We start from the raw sequence: 16,341 nt of genomic DNA, 5'->3' as shown, positions 1-16,341 counted from the left end.
CATAAAGTATTTAAAGGCCACATGAATGTGTCTGTCTTCAATGCTGAGGAAAGATTCTTGTAGCTGGAAGGAGGTTAGATTTTCTGGTTTCTAAATTCTTTCTAAGCCTAGGATTCCGTGCTTCAAAGTTAGTTAAAAAAAAAGCTCATCTCTAATTACATTTAGGTGTGATGTAATTACCTCCTAATATTTAAGCACCGTCTATTCAGTTGAATTTCTGTCTTGACAAATGTGTTAGACTAAAGCTTTTCCACATGGCCTTTGGTAGAATTTCCGGTCTTACTACTCTTGTGGCTTTATCTAACAGGGTTGAATCAACACCCCACCAGACTACAAATATTCTTACCAGCCTTGAGAATTTTCCCGGGCCTTTCTCATATCAATGTCATGAAAATGAGAGTCACTGACAAAGAACAGTGGAGGTCTGTGAGGGCAGCGCTGTTTATGTGGGCCGTATACATTACACGTTTAATAAAAATGGCTATTGTTCTGCTTTCTTAAGTTATTTTGGTTCTATGATAATTTATGTGACAACACTTCGTGTCCCTGGCCTCAAACAGTGAAATAATGGAAACTCATGTTCTTTTATTTGTTGCTTTGTTTTTCCTTTTGTGTTAAGAGCGTGTAACACAAGATCTACTGTCTTAGCAAATTTTTAAACGTACAATAACAGCATTTTACTCATAGACTTTCTGTTGTACCGTTAGAGATCCCCAGAACTTATTCATCTACGAGACTTATTCATCTCGTCCCGTAACTGAAACTTTGTGCCCTTTGACCAACACCTCCCTGTTTCCTCACCCCCGGCCCCTGGCAGCCCCTGGTAGCAGAAATTCCACCCTATGCGTCTACGAGTCTGGCTGTTTTAGATCCCACGTACAAGTGAGACCATGCAGTATTGGTCTTTCTGTGTCTGGCTTATTTCACTTAGCGTAATGTCCTCTACATCCATCCATGTTGCAAATGGCAGAATTTCCTTTTTTTTTCTTTTTAAGGCTGAATAATATTTCACTGTGTACATATACCACATTTTCTTTTCCTGTTAGCCCCTCGATGGACATTTAGGTTCTTTCTTTATCTTGACTATTGTGAACGGTGTTGCAATGAACATGGCAGTGCAGATACCTCAGATAGCAGCGATTTTTGTCAAGATACAACTTGCAGCTCACGTGAGATTCACCCTTCCTAAGTCATTCGTGGCACTGGCTCCGTTCTAAAATACAGAAGTAAAAGCTTGCAAACCGCAAAAGTACGAAGGATCCAACACGCATAGATTTGGTTTGATGGGTAAAGTACAAGAAGTAAGAAAGAGAATGTATACTTCCCGAGCGCTTCCTGCCAGCAAGGTTGCATTATTAACAAACAGAGAGAAGCCTATAGACATGATGCCCTCGAGAAGGATTTTAACACACTGCGCACCCCCCCCCCAAATTGGACTACTGGAAACACTTGGTTCTTGATGCAGGAAGCAAATGTTTTTATTTTAGATCCTATACGTGCTCTTAAGGTTGGAAAGTGGTTTAGTTCAACTTTAGGGACTGTTAACGTTAACTGTTACGTAAAGATCGTAATCTTTGTACATTATTCACAAAAACCAAACACAATGGGTCACCATCCGTCTTGGGAACATAAAGTACAACTTGGCAAAAATACCTTTGGGTAATTGAAGAATAAGTCCAGACGGCGAACACAATCAATTACAATTTTAAAGATATAAAACTATCTTCGGTGTGTGGCCACCAAGGACGGCTTCACGGTGAGACTCAAACCTGAGATAGTTAACGACAGAGTCCCTGGGAGCAAAATTATCTTGAGTGGAAGGTGTTGAAAACAAGTAGTGGGTGATGTAATTCATAGAACATCCTGCCGTGTTTGCTGTTCTGTGAGACTACAAGCCTGTTAGTTCTGAAAGTTCGTTGACTGCGCTGCCAATCACTCCCAAGTGGCATCATGACTGTGGGGCCAGCAGAGGTCTTGGACCAGAGCTGGGGGGACGGAGGGGCTGATCTGTGATCCGGTCGAGATCTCATAGTGCATGTTGCATTGCTAGTCCTTTTAGGCACCGGTCTCCTGGGGACATAGTCTAGCGAAGAGCGGGAGTTGATGTGTTCCACAAGGGAAAGCTAATAAATATTTAACCACAGGCTCAGGCAGAGACATGCAAATTAACACAGTCAGGTGACAGGGCTTCTTTGTGTGTTGTTTTGCCTGTAAGATCGGATCAGAAGTGAGTTCTTTCAGGCCACAACAGAAAAGACGTGGCCTGATTACTTCAGTTCAGAGTTTTGAACTCTGAACTGCGTTCGGCTACGTGAGGTACTGGTGGTAGTTCCATAAAACAAACAAAGAAAGTGAGCCGGTGCTTTTCTTTTTTGTCCTTTCAAGATGTATTATGTAGGAAAACTACAGAGTCCATTTTCATGGTGTTACCTAACGATCTGCCTGCAAGTGTGGAATTTACATGAATGTTCACGTGATAGAGCTTGTATTTGTAACTCGCGTGCTCTCACTTTGCTATAAACACAAAAACTGTTCCATGGCCAGATCCCTTTGGGAAATGTGTGATAGTGACAGGGGCTTATTGCAAAGCTGCAAGAAAAAAAGAGGTCCCTGGACGTCACCAGAGGAAACACCAGGGTCTTTCTCACCCTGGGTCTCGGGGTCCCTGACGCGTCAGTCAAGACCGAACAGCCACTCATTGTCATTCCAAGTCAGAGCAGCTCTGGAGACCTTCCTTCTCTGTGGGTGTTCGTACCTTCCCAGATTGTCTCCACCCAACAAGAAGCTTTTCTTTTTTTATTTTATTTTATTTTATTTTTTTATTTTTTTTTCAATATATGAAATTTATCGTCAAATTGGTTTCCATACAACACCCAGTGCTCATCCCAAAAGGTGCCCTCCTCAATACCCATCACCCACCCTCCCCTCCCTCCCACCCCCCATCAGCCCTCAGTTTGTTCTCAGTTTTTAAGAGTCTCTTATGCTTTGGCTCTCTCCCACTCTAACCTCTCTTTTTTTTTTCCTTCCCCTCCCCATGGGTTCCTGTTAAGTTTCTCAGGATCCACCTAAGAGTGAAAACATATGGTATCTGTCTTTCTCTGTATGGCTTATTTCACTTAGCATCACATTCTCCAGTTCCATCCATGTTGCTACAAAGGGCCATATTTCATTGTTTCTCATTGCCACGTAGTACTCCATTGTGTATATAAACCACAATTTCTTTATCCATTCATCAGTTGATGGACATTTAGGCTCTTTCCATAATTTGACTATTGTTGAGAGTGCTGCTATAAACATTGGGGTACAAGTGCCCCTATGCACCAACAAGAAGCTTTTCTATTGGACTTTGTCCTGAGCCAACTCACAGGTCAGTGGCCTTCCCGGTGTTCAGGGCTGACCACATTTAAAGCAGTGGCACTGTTTTCATTTGGAGCACGGGGGCATAAATCATTGCGAGTTTGCAGGAAGAGGTGCTGAGATTCCCTTTCCCTTGAACACACATAGGCCCATCCCTAGAAGGGGACAAGGCCGAGGGTGATTCAGCCTGGGACCACCCAGGACAATCACACTTGAAATGAGGCAGTTTCTGTACTGTCGGCATATTCGCCACTTCAGGAAATTGTTCAAATCCACGCCCTACCTGAGGGCTGAGGGCCTGTGCTTGGAGCTTCATGGCAGGCCCCTCACCGTGCTCCATGCCCACGGGGTGTGCGAAAGCGGGCGCTTGCACGCACGGCCAGTGGGAGTGGAAACTGTAGACCGCTTTTTGGAAAGCAGTTTGTTGACAGCCTTTGACCTAGTAACTCTACCTCTGAGAATCTACCTTAAGAAAATAAACAAAATACCCCAAAAGTTTTAAATAGAATTGGTCCCAGCATTATTTTTATAATATCAAGAATTATCAAAACAATGTAAATGTACAACAGTAGGGAAATGGTAAAATAGTATGGCATATGATAAACATTGCAAGTATTTTATATATGGTAAATTGTTACAGTATATAAAAATATTACGCACCATTAAAATAACATCGCCAAAACTAACATGGAAAATTCTTGTTATAATATTAAGGGAGAAAAATAGCATATAAAATTGTAGCTATGGTTTCATCTCAGCTATGTACAGAACACTGGAAAGAAACATGCCAATATGTTAACAGAAGATGCCTCTTTGAGATGGAATTTGGGTAATTTTTCTTCCCCTTCTGTGTCTTCTTCTTTCTCCTTTACTGTACTTTCCACATTTTCTACAATGAGCAAATATTAGTTTCACAAGCAGGAAAACTTTTTATACAGAAAAGCGTATAATTAGAAGAAAGTAACTAAAAAGTTGACTAAGCCAGTATGGAAATTGAGAGGTACAGTTAGTTATAATCCCGGCGACCTGTATGTTCATTGGCCACCTGTGATAGGTATCGCAGCCTTCTGTTCTGAAAAGACATCCAAATGCCTGCCCCATAACGGAGATTCAGAACTCCCTGGGATAGGTAGATATTTGGATACTCTGGACTCATTCTCTCATTTACAACAGGGGATCAATATCAGTGCTTTTGTTCTCTGCATCACCTCCTAGCCAGTTACTTTCCTTGAGGATGACCCAGGGGTCTAGGGGGAGCTGCCTGGAACCACTCCTATGTGTTTTTTAAAACGTTATTTATTCAGAGAGGCAGAGAAGGCAAGCAGGGAAGGAGCAAAGAGAGAGGGAGAGAGAGAATCCCAAGCAGGCTCCGCGCTCGGTGCAAAGCCCGACATGGGGGTCCATCTCACAACCGTGAGATCATGACCTGAGCCGAAATCATGAGTCAGATGCTTAACTGACTGAGCCACCCAGGCGCTCCAATCACTTCCTATGTTGATTCCTTGGCAAGGTTCTGTAGCCCTGTGGAGGCAGATGAGGGAGAAGGAGGCTTGAAAGAGCGCCACATGTCACATGTCCCTGCTTTGCCAAGATCTGATTACGCTTAATTGCACCCTCTGTTCCTGCATTTCCACTCGGAGAGGCAGGAGCGAGCTTGCCTGGTTTTGCCCTGCCTCTAGCCTTGCCCTGCTCTCAACAGTTTTTGTTTGTTTGGTTTTGTTTTTTTTTAACCAACTGTCAAAGTGATCTTTCTATACTGCCTGGACTGGTCACTGCCCTTTCCTGCTTGAGATCTTTCGTGGCCCTCCATGGTTCTCAGGATAAAGCTTTAAGTCCTCACTTGATAGGGCCCTGCTGCTCTGTCAGCCTCTTTTCTGACCGTTCCCAGCCTCGTACCTCACACCCTACCTTGCTCGTGATTTCCCCAAAGCACCTCACTCCCCTTGCCTCTCTGGGGTAAGTGTCCCTTCGAGTAGCCACCTGAGTCACTCCTGCTCGTTTTCTGGGTCTCGGTTAGACACGCTTATGCCAACTGTTCAGGGATGCCTGCCTGGCCTTCGAGGCCACAGAGAGTCGCATGCCTCCCCGCGCCTACCCCACCTCTTATTTCTTGTCCCCACCGCTTGTTAATATCCCCTAGCGAGGGCTAGACTGTGCCTTTTCCACCAGCGTTTCCTCAGCAGCACCTGGAGAAGTGTCGACATTTATCAGGCACTGAAATATTTGCTGAATGAATGAACATAGCTAACGGAAATCCAGAAAGAAGGAATGGTTGTGTCTGTCCTCCTTTAAAATGAACACCATTTGCTAAACACTAACACTGCCAATGGAAGGTCAGAGTGGGACGTTGCAAGAGTCTCTGGCAATATTGTATGGTGTTTTCAGTGGGGCGCCGTGTATCTCCAGAGGGTCTGGTGCAGAGCAGCGGAGGGGGCCACACTTGAAGGGTCTGTCCCCTCTCTTAGGCTTTAGGGACATAGGCTTGAGCTCGCAGCTGAATGATGTATTTTTTTTTCTGGCTGGCCTTTCATTTGCCTCTACTGACAGATTTTCTAAGAATTCGGGTAGAGACACCTGTGCCTCTGTGTCGTCTGACGTGACTCCAGAATCAAGTATCAGGGACCCCCGGGCACAGCAAATGATACCAGGGCCAGTCCGAATTATTATTGTTTTTTAACCTTTAGATTCTTGAGCAACAGCTTCAGCAGATGAAAGCAACCTACCAGCTAAACCAAGAGAAGTTGGAGTACAACTTCCAAGTGCTGAAGAAGAGAGACGAAGAGAGTGTGGTGATCAAATCCCAGCAGAAGAGAAAGATCAGTCGGTGAGCTAGCCCGCAGACCATCGACCCTTCCATGCTGAAAACGGGGTTGGGGATGAAGCCTTCCCTTCCGGAGGAGCGGAAGCTGTTAAAAACTTAGCTAATTCTTCATTAAAAGAGTTCTTTTTGCAAAAGGTAATACTTTCAGCGGCCCCCCCACCCCGACCCTCCAGAAAGAATGTGCAGCAAAAAGTCTGTCTCTGATCCCCCATTTTGTGTGGTCCCTCTTTCCCACCTCTGTAATCATTATTCATTTCTTTTGTTTCGTCCAGAATTTCTTGAACCACATACGAGCACAAATCCTCTCACCACCCCCCCCCTCTGTTTTTAAGCCAAATGATAGCCTTCTGTACATGCCGTTTTATATCCTGACGGTGTTTCCATACCGGTTCATAAAGAGTTTTCACGTTATTTCTTAGGTTGCCTAACCTCCACTTGCATATACTGTGACTTAATGTCCCCGTGGATGGACGTTTAGATTGCTTCTAATCCTTTGCTATCGCAAATAATACCAACGTAGGTACTCGTGTCACTGTCTCACATTGCATACGCACAGAGCTGTCTGTAGAATACATTCTCAACTTGTTATTACAGAAGCGGTACATGTGCATTTTAGAGAGTTAGGAAGTACCCCAAGTGAAAGGAAGATAAAACATAAAAAACACCATATTCCTACCACCAGGGATTAAGTGTGTAGTGTGCATCTTTCCGTATCTCTCCTCTCCCTCGCCCTCTCTCGCCTTCTCTCCATCCATCTGTGATGGCCACACATCTGTACAGTCAGTGAGAAGGAGTTCCCTGGGAAGGATTCCAGAAGAAGTGAAACAGGGAAGGGGGGAGGGATGCGAATTGGGAAAAAGGAGTTAAGCCTCTGGGGTTGGCGGTGCGAGAGCCAGGAATGAAGGTCTGAAGGCAAGGAAGCAGGAGGCAGGAAGAGCCTGCATCCTGGGAGAGGGGAGGTTGGTAGGACGGGAGGTGGGCCGAGGTACGTGAGGCAAACCTTGGTTTTGATCCGAAGGGCAGAAGGACGAGTGGCATCATCCCCACCCTCCCTTCCCTGGTTCTGTCCTCTGACTTTGAGCTGGAGTCTCCCTTATCAGCAGACCCTGCTGCTGCCCGGTCAGGCCTCATCCGATTGTTGTTGGTACCGAATCTCCGAATTTTTCTGCTTTGGCTTTTATGACTCTAAAATACCTACTCTTCTTTCTCAGCGGATTCCTAATTGGCTTCCTTTGGTGGTTCTGCGTTTTCTTGACTGATAGGATATTCCAGAAAGCATCTCCCCGCTTTTGCTTTCTGGTTGTATCCCATCCACCCTCTACACTAGTCTCATGGCTTTGAGTAGGACTTCTTTCTTGATGACTCCAGCTTATCTCCCCAGTCCCGACCCCACCTCCTCGCTTTGTCTGGGACTTCCAGGAGACATCGCAGCTTGGACAGTTGCTGTCAAGGCCAGTGGACAAGTTTTGAAACCAAGTTTGCCTGCCTTCCCGGCTTCCCCCTCCTCCACCCCTGCCCCCTCCATCTCTAGCTGCCAGCCAGTCACTAAGGGCGGTGTGTGATGTTTTCTTGAGCTCCTTCCCTCTTGCGGCCACCTGTTCCCGTCTGTCCCCTGTCCTGCCCAGACCTGCAGCATGCACCTGGAGTTATGTTTTGGTTTTATTAGCTTCTGTGGTTAGATGACACATAGGCGCTCCTTTACCGGGTGACATTGGGAAAAAGACTTTGGGGTGGCTACCTAAAAACATTTTTTTTTTACACCTATATGTGGATCGTCTCCTAGAATGCCGTAGTTAAGAAAATGAACTAGATATTGCTTTTTTAAAAAAATTTTTTTAATGTTTATTTATTTTTGAGAGACAGAGCCCTAGCAGGGGAGGGGCAGGGAGAGAGGGAGACACAGAATTTGAAGAAGGCTCCAGGCTCTGAGCTGTCAGCACGGAGCCCAACATGGGGCTCGAACCCACAAACCTCGAGATCATGATGAGCCGAGGTCGGAGGCTCAACCAACTGAGCCACCCAGGCGCCCCTACATACTGCTTTTTATCAGAGTCCAAGTTAAGTTGTTTTTGCATTTTATTAAGGATGAAAACACGAAGGATGGGTGTTTGTGTGTTTAGGGAGCTTATGATTCTTTCAGAATGGTGCTTAAGAGAGAAAACCTTATTTTTAGAATTTTTAAACTGAAAACATGTAGGCCTTCAGACTCTCTAATGCCCGTGTAAATGGGACGCTGACATAAGACACCTGTGCACTGGTCTAAAGTCTGAAGTATGGTCCTGGGTCTAAAAGCCATGCCTGCCACGCATATTTCATGAGGCGAGTTTCCACGCACAGAGCTCCCAGAGCAGTGAGATGTGGACCCGTGGCATGCCCGGACTCCCAGTGCCCTTGACCAGGCTATCACTGTCTCTCTCCGTGCTGGAACCTTCGACCACTCCCCTTGCCTCCAGGCCGGGGTAAGTTCCCTGCCTCACCTCTGGGCTCCCCTGGCACCCTGTGTAAACCACCCCCACGGTGCTTTCACTCCACCGTGACGAGTGTTTGTTTTTCTTTGTTTCTGGCTGAACCGATAGTGCCTTTTGTCCAAACATATGCCTTGTATTCATCTTTTGGATTCAAACAGATCCTTGGCGTGCGAGAGACCTTTCAAGTGAATGAATGAATGAATGAATGAATGAGTTTTTGGGCTTGTGACCTGTGTCAGCTTTTTGAGGATGGAGAACTCATATATCATAGACTTGTGCCGTGAGGTTTTAATTTTTTCCCTTTCTAGTTTTCTTGTTTTAGAAGTGAAATGAACATCCAAATCATGGCAGTGAAATAGTTGAGATACGCTTCTTAAATACTGTGAGGTTGAGGATGTGGACACACTCCCAGATGGCGTGTTGTGAAGGATTCAGTCACACTCCTGAGCAGGAGACTGCCCCTCAGTGGGTCTGGGCTTCTGGACTGTTCTAAATGAGTTTAGTTCTGGACAATCCCCTCACCTCCTGCTGCCTTCCTTTCTTTGATCGCAATCAGGGCAGCTGGGTTTTGGAACAAATGGGAGGATCTTCGGCGCTTGCGCTAACCTGACCCTGGGTTCTGTAGACCCGTGTGAAGCAGCTGAGGGGAACGTACGTCACGGCTTCTGTTCAGCTACAGATGAACTTCTCTCCCCTTCCTCCCAGCCTGCATGATATACTTAACAACCTGAGATCAAAATACACCAAGCAGATCAGACAGTTTCAGGAGGAGAACCAGTCACTAACCTCCGACTACATACGCCTTGTGACGCAGTTCAAGGAGCTACAGAAAGCCATGAGGTATCTTGGGGACCTGGCTCCCACGGCACGTGCCCTAGAACAGAGGTGGGCCCAGGCACTAAGAGTCTTAGCGGGCCGTCTTCTTCGCCCCCTGTACTGGCTTGTCACCAGCCTTCTCTCGAGACTTGTGGGGATGGCCTCCAGGCTATCATGGGTGAGGCCCGGCGGCCCGGGGCCCGGGTTGCACCCCGGTGCTGCCCCAGCTCTCGCCCTACTGCTAACGGAGGGCACCCTGGCCAGGCCCCAGGGTCCGCTGGCCATGCTGAGCAATTCTCCTTCACAGACATTTTGCTCTTCTTGATGACAAGCGGTTTCGAGAGATTTGGCTGATGAATGAAGAAGAGGCAAAGGATCTGATAAGCAAAGCCTTTGATGTGGACAGGATCATCCACACCCAGCATCTGGGGCTCCCCTGGACCGCACCTGATTTCTGGTTCCTGAGGAATGTGGGACCTATATCTCAGCAGCAGCAGAGGTCTGCTACACAGATATTAGAAGAAGTGCTGATTCAAACAGGTATCTGGAATGGAGTCCTGGAGCTGGGAGGCCCGTAAAACTGTAGGGTCAACACATTCATCTCACAGACAAGCCAACTGAAGGCCAGAGAAGGGGGAGAAGAGGTCTCGTAGCTGGGAGGTTCAGAGTCTCTAATTTAACCTATAGCTTTACCCTCTTCCCTCCATTATAGTCTGGTAGTTCTATCTAGAAGCTTGATCAGATTCAGTGTCAGTGTAGTTTTGCTAAGTACACTGTGGCATGCTTCCATTGGGATAAACTAACATCAGGGTGTCTCTTTGCGAGGCTAGCAACCATTGGGAGTCCTTGTCTAAGATCCATTAATGGCCTTAGGGGTTGCAAAACGGTGACACTCTAAATTCTATCAGATGTCTTCATTTATTAGCTGGAATACTTCTGAAAAGAGACTCTTGTCCTCATCAGCTATTTGCTACCCCGAGGTACAGTTCATACAGGAAAAGCAGAATAGATGCTTGTCCTTTCTCTATTTAGTAGCTTTCAGAATAAATGGGTTGGGTCTCTAGCATCTTCCAAGAGTGACCAATGGCATTTTCTAAAGCGAGTATCATTACGAACAGATTGGATTTAAACACATCTGAGGTGTTTTGGTTTATTGCACTTAGTTTCCCTTACTGGTGCCCAAATTGTCCCATTTTTGGCCCGTGGGAGTCTCCTCCTGTTGGCTTATGGGTCCCTCTGGCGCACCCAGGTGCCCCACAGATGGCTGTCTCTTGAAGTCACTTCGAATAGTTTCTATTTGGTTAGGTCACCATCTGAATACATATTTAGGTCCTTTTGTTTTGTTTTACTTTTGATAATTAGAGATTGCTTTTTACAACTTAATTTTGTTTTATAGTTATGTAGAATGCTGACATGTTTCCAAAGTCAAATGTACAGAACAAGGTATACTCAAAGAAGTTTTATCCTCTCTCTTCTATTTTATCCCTCTCCTATAGGTAGTTATCTAAAAATGTATGGTTTCTCTTTCCATTGCTTTTTTAAAACAAATATGTATATGTATGTATGTATGTATATTTGTTTATATTTATGTAGACCCACTTAAAAAAATTCTTTTTAACGTTTATTTATTTTTGAGAGACAGAGTGTGAGTGGGGGAGGGGCAGGAGAGAGGGAGACAGAATCCGAAGCAGGCTCCAGTCTCCGAGCTGTCAGCACAGAGCCCAACGCGGGACTTGAACCCACGAACCATGAGATTCATGGCCTGAGCCGAAGTCGGACGCTCCACCGACTGAGCCACCCAGGCGCCCCATGTAGACTCACTTTTTAAATGACGCTTTTCTCCGTCTTGCTTTTTTCACTTACAAAATATCTTGGAGAAGATCAGTTTATGGTAGTGAGAAGAAACATGCTTTCCTCCGTTTTTATTTGGTATGGTGTCGTGTGGCCGTGCTATGACTTATTCCAATAGTGTTCTGTTGGTGGCCACTTGGGATATTGGCAGGTTTTCGTCTGCTTGTTTGTGCTATTGCGAACAATGCAGCGATAAGTAGCTGCGTGCGTTTGTGTTCGCATGTGTTTCCTGGTGAATTGTTGGGCTAGCCCCTTACAAGCAGGACTGCTGGATCAAAGGGCAAATGCCTCTGTGACGTTACTGGGTGTTGTTCCATACGGATGGCACCATTTTGTAGTTCCACCAATAAGTTGGCATCTTGTACTTTTCAAAAATATTTTCATTTATCTTATCTCATTTTATCTTTTGAGCAAACTAGTAAAACCTATAAATAGGTTCATCCTCTCCCTTCCACTCCCTGGTCACGGCCAGGTTTTGAGTATGATGTTTCCAGGTCGATGAAACTTAGGAAAGTGAAGGGTTATAGAATGGCAGAATTCTCCGGCTAGTCTCTTATTCCAATCCCCAGCCTTCCTGTTTTCCCCCACACACCAGGCTTTCTTCGGCTTTTTAAGAGGTAAATTTTCTCAAGGAAGGACGTTCGGCTGTTTCTCAAAGTCAACAAGGCCAAGCAGTTATCTTCTTTTTCTCTCCCACCCTCTCTTCTCTCTGCCCCGCCTGCAGAAGAGGAGGGGACGGAGGAGGCCACCTCAGAAGCAGAGTCTTACCTTGACCTGCCAAAGCAAGTTTCCATGAAAACGACCAGAAAGATCCTGATGCTCCTGTGTGACGAGTCGGTGAGGCCGGGTGCACGGGGCTGTGCCACAGGGACTCCTGGCCGGTGGCTTTGCTGACCTTCTGCCCTTGCTTCTCGTGTGCTGCTTCTGACGACCCTGGCCCGGCCGGACGTGGCCCGGAGGCAGGGGTGCACAGGCATTTGGGAGCAGAGCTGGGGTCGTTTACCTTGAGAGGCCATGCTTCAGAGCTGCCCCAGCTGCCAACTGGGTCCTCCCTTAGTGGGTCGGTCAGGTGTGGGCCAGGTCGGTCCACAGACACCTTGCTGATAAAAAAAAAAAAGCCTGGGTGGCGCAGTCGGTTAAGCGTCCGACTTCAGCCAGGTCACGATCTCGCGGTCCGTGAGTTCGAGCCCCACGTCAGGCTCTGGGCTGATGGCTCGGAGCCTGGAGCCTGTTTCCGATTCTGTGTCTCCCTCTCTCTCTGCCCCTCCCCCGTTCATGCTCTGTCTCTCTCTGTCCCAAAAATAAATAAAAAAAAAAAAAAAACGTTAAAAAAAAAAAAAAAAAAAAAAAGCTCATTCTGCAAGAGAAGGGGCGCCAGCCTCCCATCTGTGAACCCACCTGCCAAGTAGTGTGGCCACCTGATGTGGCCTTTGTCTGGGAGCTCAGTCTGTGATGACTCTGGGTGTGTCAGGCTTTGGCCACCCGCTGTGTGTGTTAGCAAACCCACCAGATTTAGCGTGAAGGGTGTGCCGGGCTGGCTCAGCTTGGAGGGGGGGGGGCGGGGGGCGGCATCACGGGACGTGACCGGTGTGCGTTTAGGTCCTGCAGTTCTGAGCGGAGATTAAAGGAGATGCAAGGCCTGCCGGCCTCCCGTCCCCTTGGGACAGTTGTCTTTGGCCAAGAGCCGACTCTTGCCGCTGAGGGGGCTCCCGCTGAACGGGACGGCAGGCAGGTACTCCTCTCTCTATTTGCAGGCTTGTGCCGGCGGCCCCCTCGGCCAGGGGCCCTCCCCCAGGCATTCCCAGCTCAGAGTGGGTGCCGGGCCCCCAGTCTTCCCACTCACTGCCAACTTTGTGCGCACCGTGTTGTGACACGGCGTGTTCATCTGCCTCCGTGCCTTCCCCTCCTCCAGCTCTGTGCCTACTGCCCCATCCTGTAGCTATCTGAGGGCTAGCACAGGAGTGCAGTGACACTGGACGGGTGAGAATCTGTGACTCGATGAGGTCTGGGCGGCTGTGGAGGACTCAGGTGTTTGCCCAGTGGCTTGTGGCTGAGTGAGGCAGCACCCTTTCTTAGGTGGGGGGGGGGGGTCTAAATCCATGGTGAGCGTTGGGTTTGCCCCTGGGAAGGACCCCTTAGGCATCCTAGGAAGGCCTTCCTCTGGGGCCCCTGCTTCCCCAGTCTCATCCCTGAGGTCCTGCTCTGTGGAGTCACCGCTGGCTCGTCACACAGAGGTAGGCTGCACACCCGAGCACTGGTTTCTGAAACCTGTGTCTGAATGGAGACAACCCTCTTCCCTCTCAGGGTTTCCTCATAGAGAGCAAGCTGCTGAGCCTTCTCCGTCCCCTGGAGAAGAGCGAGTGCTATCTGCTCAAGTTGGACGCCATCTTCTCAGTGAGTCCCACTGGGCTGAGTTGACCGGGGGTGGCGGGGGCCTCATTCCAAGACAGCCCCCTATGTTTTTTGCAACATTTCCTCAGTCCTGGGAGTAGATATGGGTCTTCCGGGGCTTCCCTGGGCTGGCACATCTTTCCCTTTCCTTATTCTCCATGCGACAAATTGGCCATGGAGTTTAGATGTCTCCCACCCCGGACGCTTCCTCTACCAGCTTCTCTCCCTCACGACCCAGCTCTCAGACTGTGGGTTCTCCCCTACACCCTTAAAGTCGGATGTGTGTTCAGCCTCCTTCAGCATTCTTACACCCACCAGGCCTGTATCGGGCTGTTCCTGACTCTGAGCAACGTTGTTCTGTTCTGCCGTGGTCTCGCTGTGCTTCCCCAGTGTTGAATGGCCTCACTCTGGGCCATGGCGGGTGCTGGGGATGTTCAGGGGAACAAGACAAGCCTCCCGCTCTTAGGAGCGGAGGGTCTCTGAACTCCCGCAGCAGCCGGGGGCCTTCTTGCTCTGGTGTTTGAGCCATCCTCCTGTTTTCCCCCAGGCCCTTGGGATTGAAAGTGAGGACGACTTGTACAAACTGGTGAACTTCTTCCTCAAATACCGAGTTCATCATTCACCCTCCAGTCAGGTAATGTGAAGTTCAATCAAAACGAGAGCATTTGAAATTCTGGAAGCCCCCAGAGGGCATTGTTGTCTTTGAGTAATACTCCTGGAAAAATAGTGAGGGCTTTATGTCAGAGAGAGCTAACTTAGTATTTTCCTTAATATTGTCACTTTTTCTATTTGCGGTGGGAAGGATGGCTGGGGATGAGAGGCTGTTCTCCCTCACAGCCAGGCCTCAGCCACTATGAGCCCTGGGCCCACCAAGTTCTGAATATTTTGATCCCTAACACTTGACTAAAAATTATTTTTAGTATTGCTGGCCCCTGGGGGAAGTATCCTGACATGCTTTCAAAAAGGGTTGGCTGGGTCTCCTGGGTGACTCAGTCAGCGAAGCATCAGATTTCTGCTCAGGTCATGAGCTCGTGGTTTGTGGGATCGAGCCCCACGTCAGGCTCCATACTGACAGCCTGCTTGAGATTCTCTCTCTCCCTCTCTCTGTCCTCCCATGTGCACATGCTCTCTCTCTCAAAATAAACTTAATTTACACTTAATTTAAACTTAATTTAAAAAAAAATGAAAAAGTGTTGCCTGAGTGAACAAAACCTAGAAGCCGTAAAGAGGGAAAACTAAGATCTATTTGATGACATTAACAAAAAAATCCTGTAAGACAAAAATCACTATAAGCAAAGTGAAGATACAGATGACAGTTGGGGGAATTAAAAAAAAATTTTTTTTAATGTTTATTTATTTTTGAGAGAGAGCAAGGGAGGAGCAGAGAGAGGGAGACACAGAATCCGAAGCAGGCTCCAGGCTGCGAGCTGTCAGCACAGAGCCCGACTTGGGGCTCGAACCCTTGAGCCGTGAGATCATGACCTGAGCCGAAGTCGGACGCTTAACTGACGGAGCCACCCAGGCGTGGGGGGAAATATTTTTTAACTTACATTGCAGTTAAGGGCCAGTTTCCTTAATATACAAAGAACTCATATAAACCAATCAGGAAAAAACAGCCACAACTTCATGGAACAGATAAAGGATATGAACAAATATCTCCTGTAAGAGGCAATACAAATAACTTTTAAACATATGAAAAGGTAAGCAGGCCTGTCATAATAAAAGAAGTGCAAATTAAAACTGCCCCAATTCCATTTTCACCTGTCAGGTTGGCAAGAGTCTGCCAGTTTGACTGCACAGAGTGATGGCCGAGGTGTGGGAAACAGGCACTGCTGGGAGAGTAGATTGTTGCAGCCTCCGTGGAGGGCCGTTTGGTGGCACCAATTACAAAACTGTATTTACCCTGCAATTCTTCCAGGATTTAATTCTGCAGATATGTCTCAATACATTTGAAAGAATGTGTTTATTTGTAGCTTATACACTGCAGCAATGCTCGAAATGGGAGAATAGTGAGAACAACCTACAATTCCATCTTATAGGACTTGATTACCTACTAAGTAGTGCATCTACAAAACAGAATATTAATGCAATTAAAAAAAAAGAACAGGGGCGCCTGGGTGGCTCAGTCGGTTAAGCGTCCGACTTCAGCTCAGGTCCTGATCTCATGGTTTGTGAGTCTGAGCCCCGCATCGGGCTCTGTGCTGATGGCTCAGAGCCTGGAGCCTGCTTCGGATTCTGTGTCTCCTTCTCTCTCTGCCCCTCCCCAACTTGTGCTCTGTCTCTCTCTGTCTCTCAAAAATAAATAAATGTAAAAAAAAAAAAAAAAAGAAGAACAAAGAAGTTCTTTATGTATTTATGCGAAAAGATCTCTAAGGTTTATTGGTATGTGAAAAATGCAACGTGCAGACCTGTGCATGTAGTAGAGTATCGTTTTGTCAAAACAGGAGGGAAAGCATGTGCCCGAGTGGACCGTAGTATTTCTTTGGAAGGATACATAAGAAACCGATGATGTAGGTTTGCCTTTGGGGTGTGAACTGAATGAACTACAAGACAGGAGGACTTCTTTTGAATTTAAAAATTCAAGTGTAACATGTGTTACGATTCAAAAATATACATACATCCAGCATAAGCCTTATG

At 47.1% G+C, this 16,341-nt stretch overlaps 1 protein-coding gene across 2 annotated transcripts in view; it reads left to right on the top strand.

Moving 5' to 3' along the window:
* Positions 1–16,341, top strand: part of DRC1 (dynein regulatory complex subunit 1) — a 41,077-nt gene that overhangs the window by 21,220 nt on the left and 3,516 nt on the right. For both annotated transcript variants that reach the window (XM_049652447.1, XM_049652448.1), the window contains 6 exons: positions 6,042–6,181; positions 9,352–9,486; positions 9,770–10,002; positions 12,038–12,150; positions 13,618–13,707; positions 14,252–14,338. In XM_049652447.1, coding sequence (XP_049508404.1) covers positions 6,042–6,181; positions 9,352–9,486; positions 9,770–10,002; positions 12,038–12,150; positions 13,618–13,707; positions 14,252–14,338 — 798 coding nt within the window. The remainder of the gene's footprint in view (positions 1–6,041; positions 6,182–9,351; positions 9,487–9,769; positions 10,003–12,037; positions 12,151–13,617; positions 13,708–14,251; positions 14,339–16,341) is intronic.

The sequence above is a fragment of the Panthera uncia genome (assembly GCF_023721935.1).
Source record: "Panthera uncia isolate 11264 chromosome A3 unlocalized genomic scaffold, Puncia_PCG_1.0 HiC_scaffold_12, whole genome shotgun sequence".
NCBI classification, from domain to species: Eukaryota; Metazoa; Chordata; class Mammalia; order Carnivora; family Felidae; genus Panthera; species Panthera uncia.
This window is presented reverse-complemented; position numbering and strand designations above follow the sequence as displayed.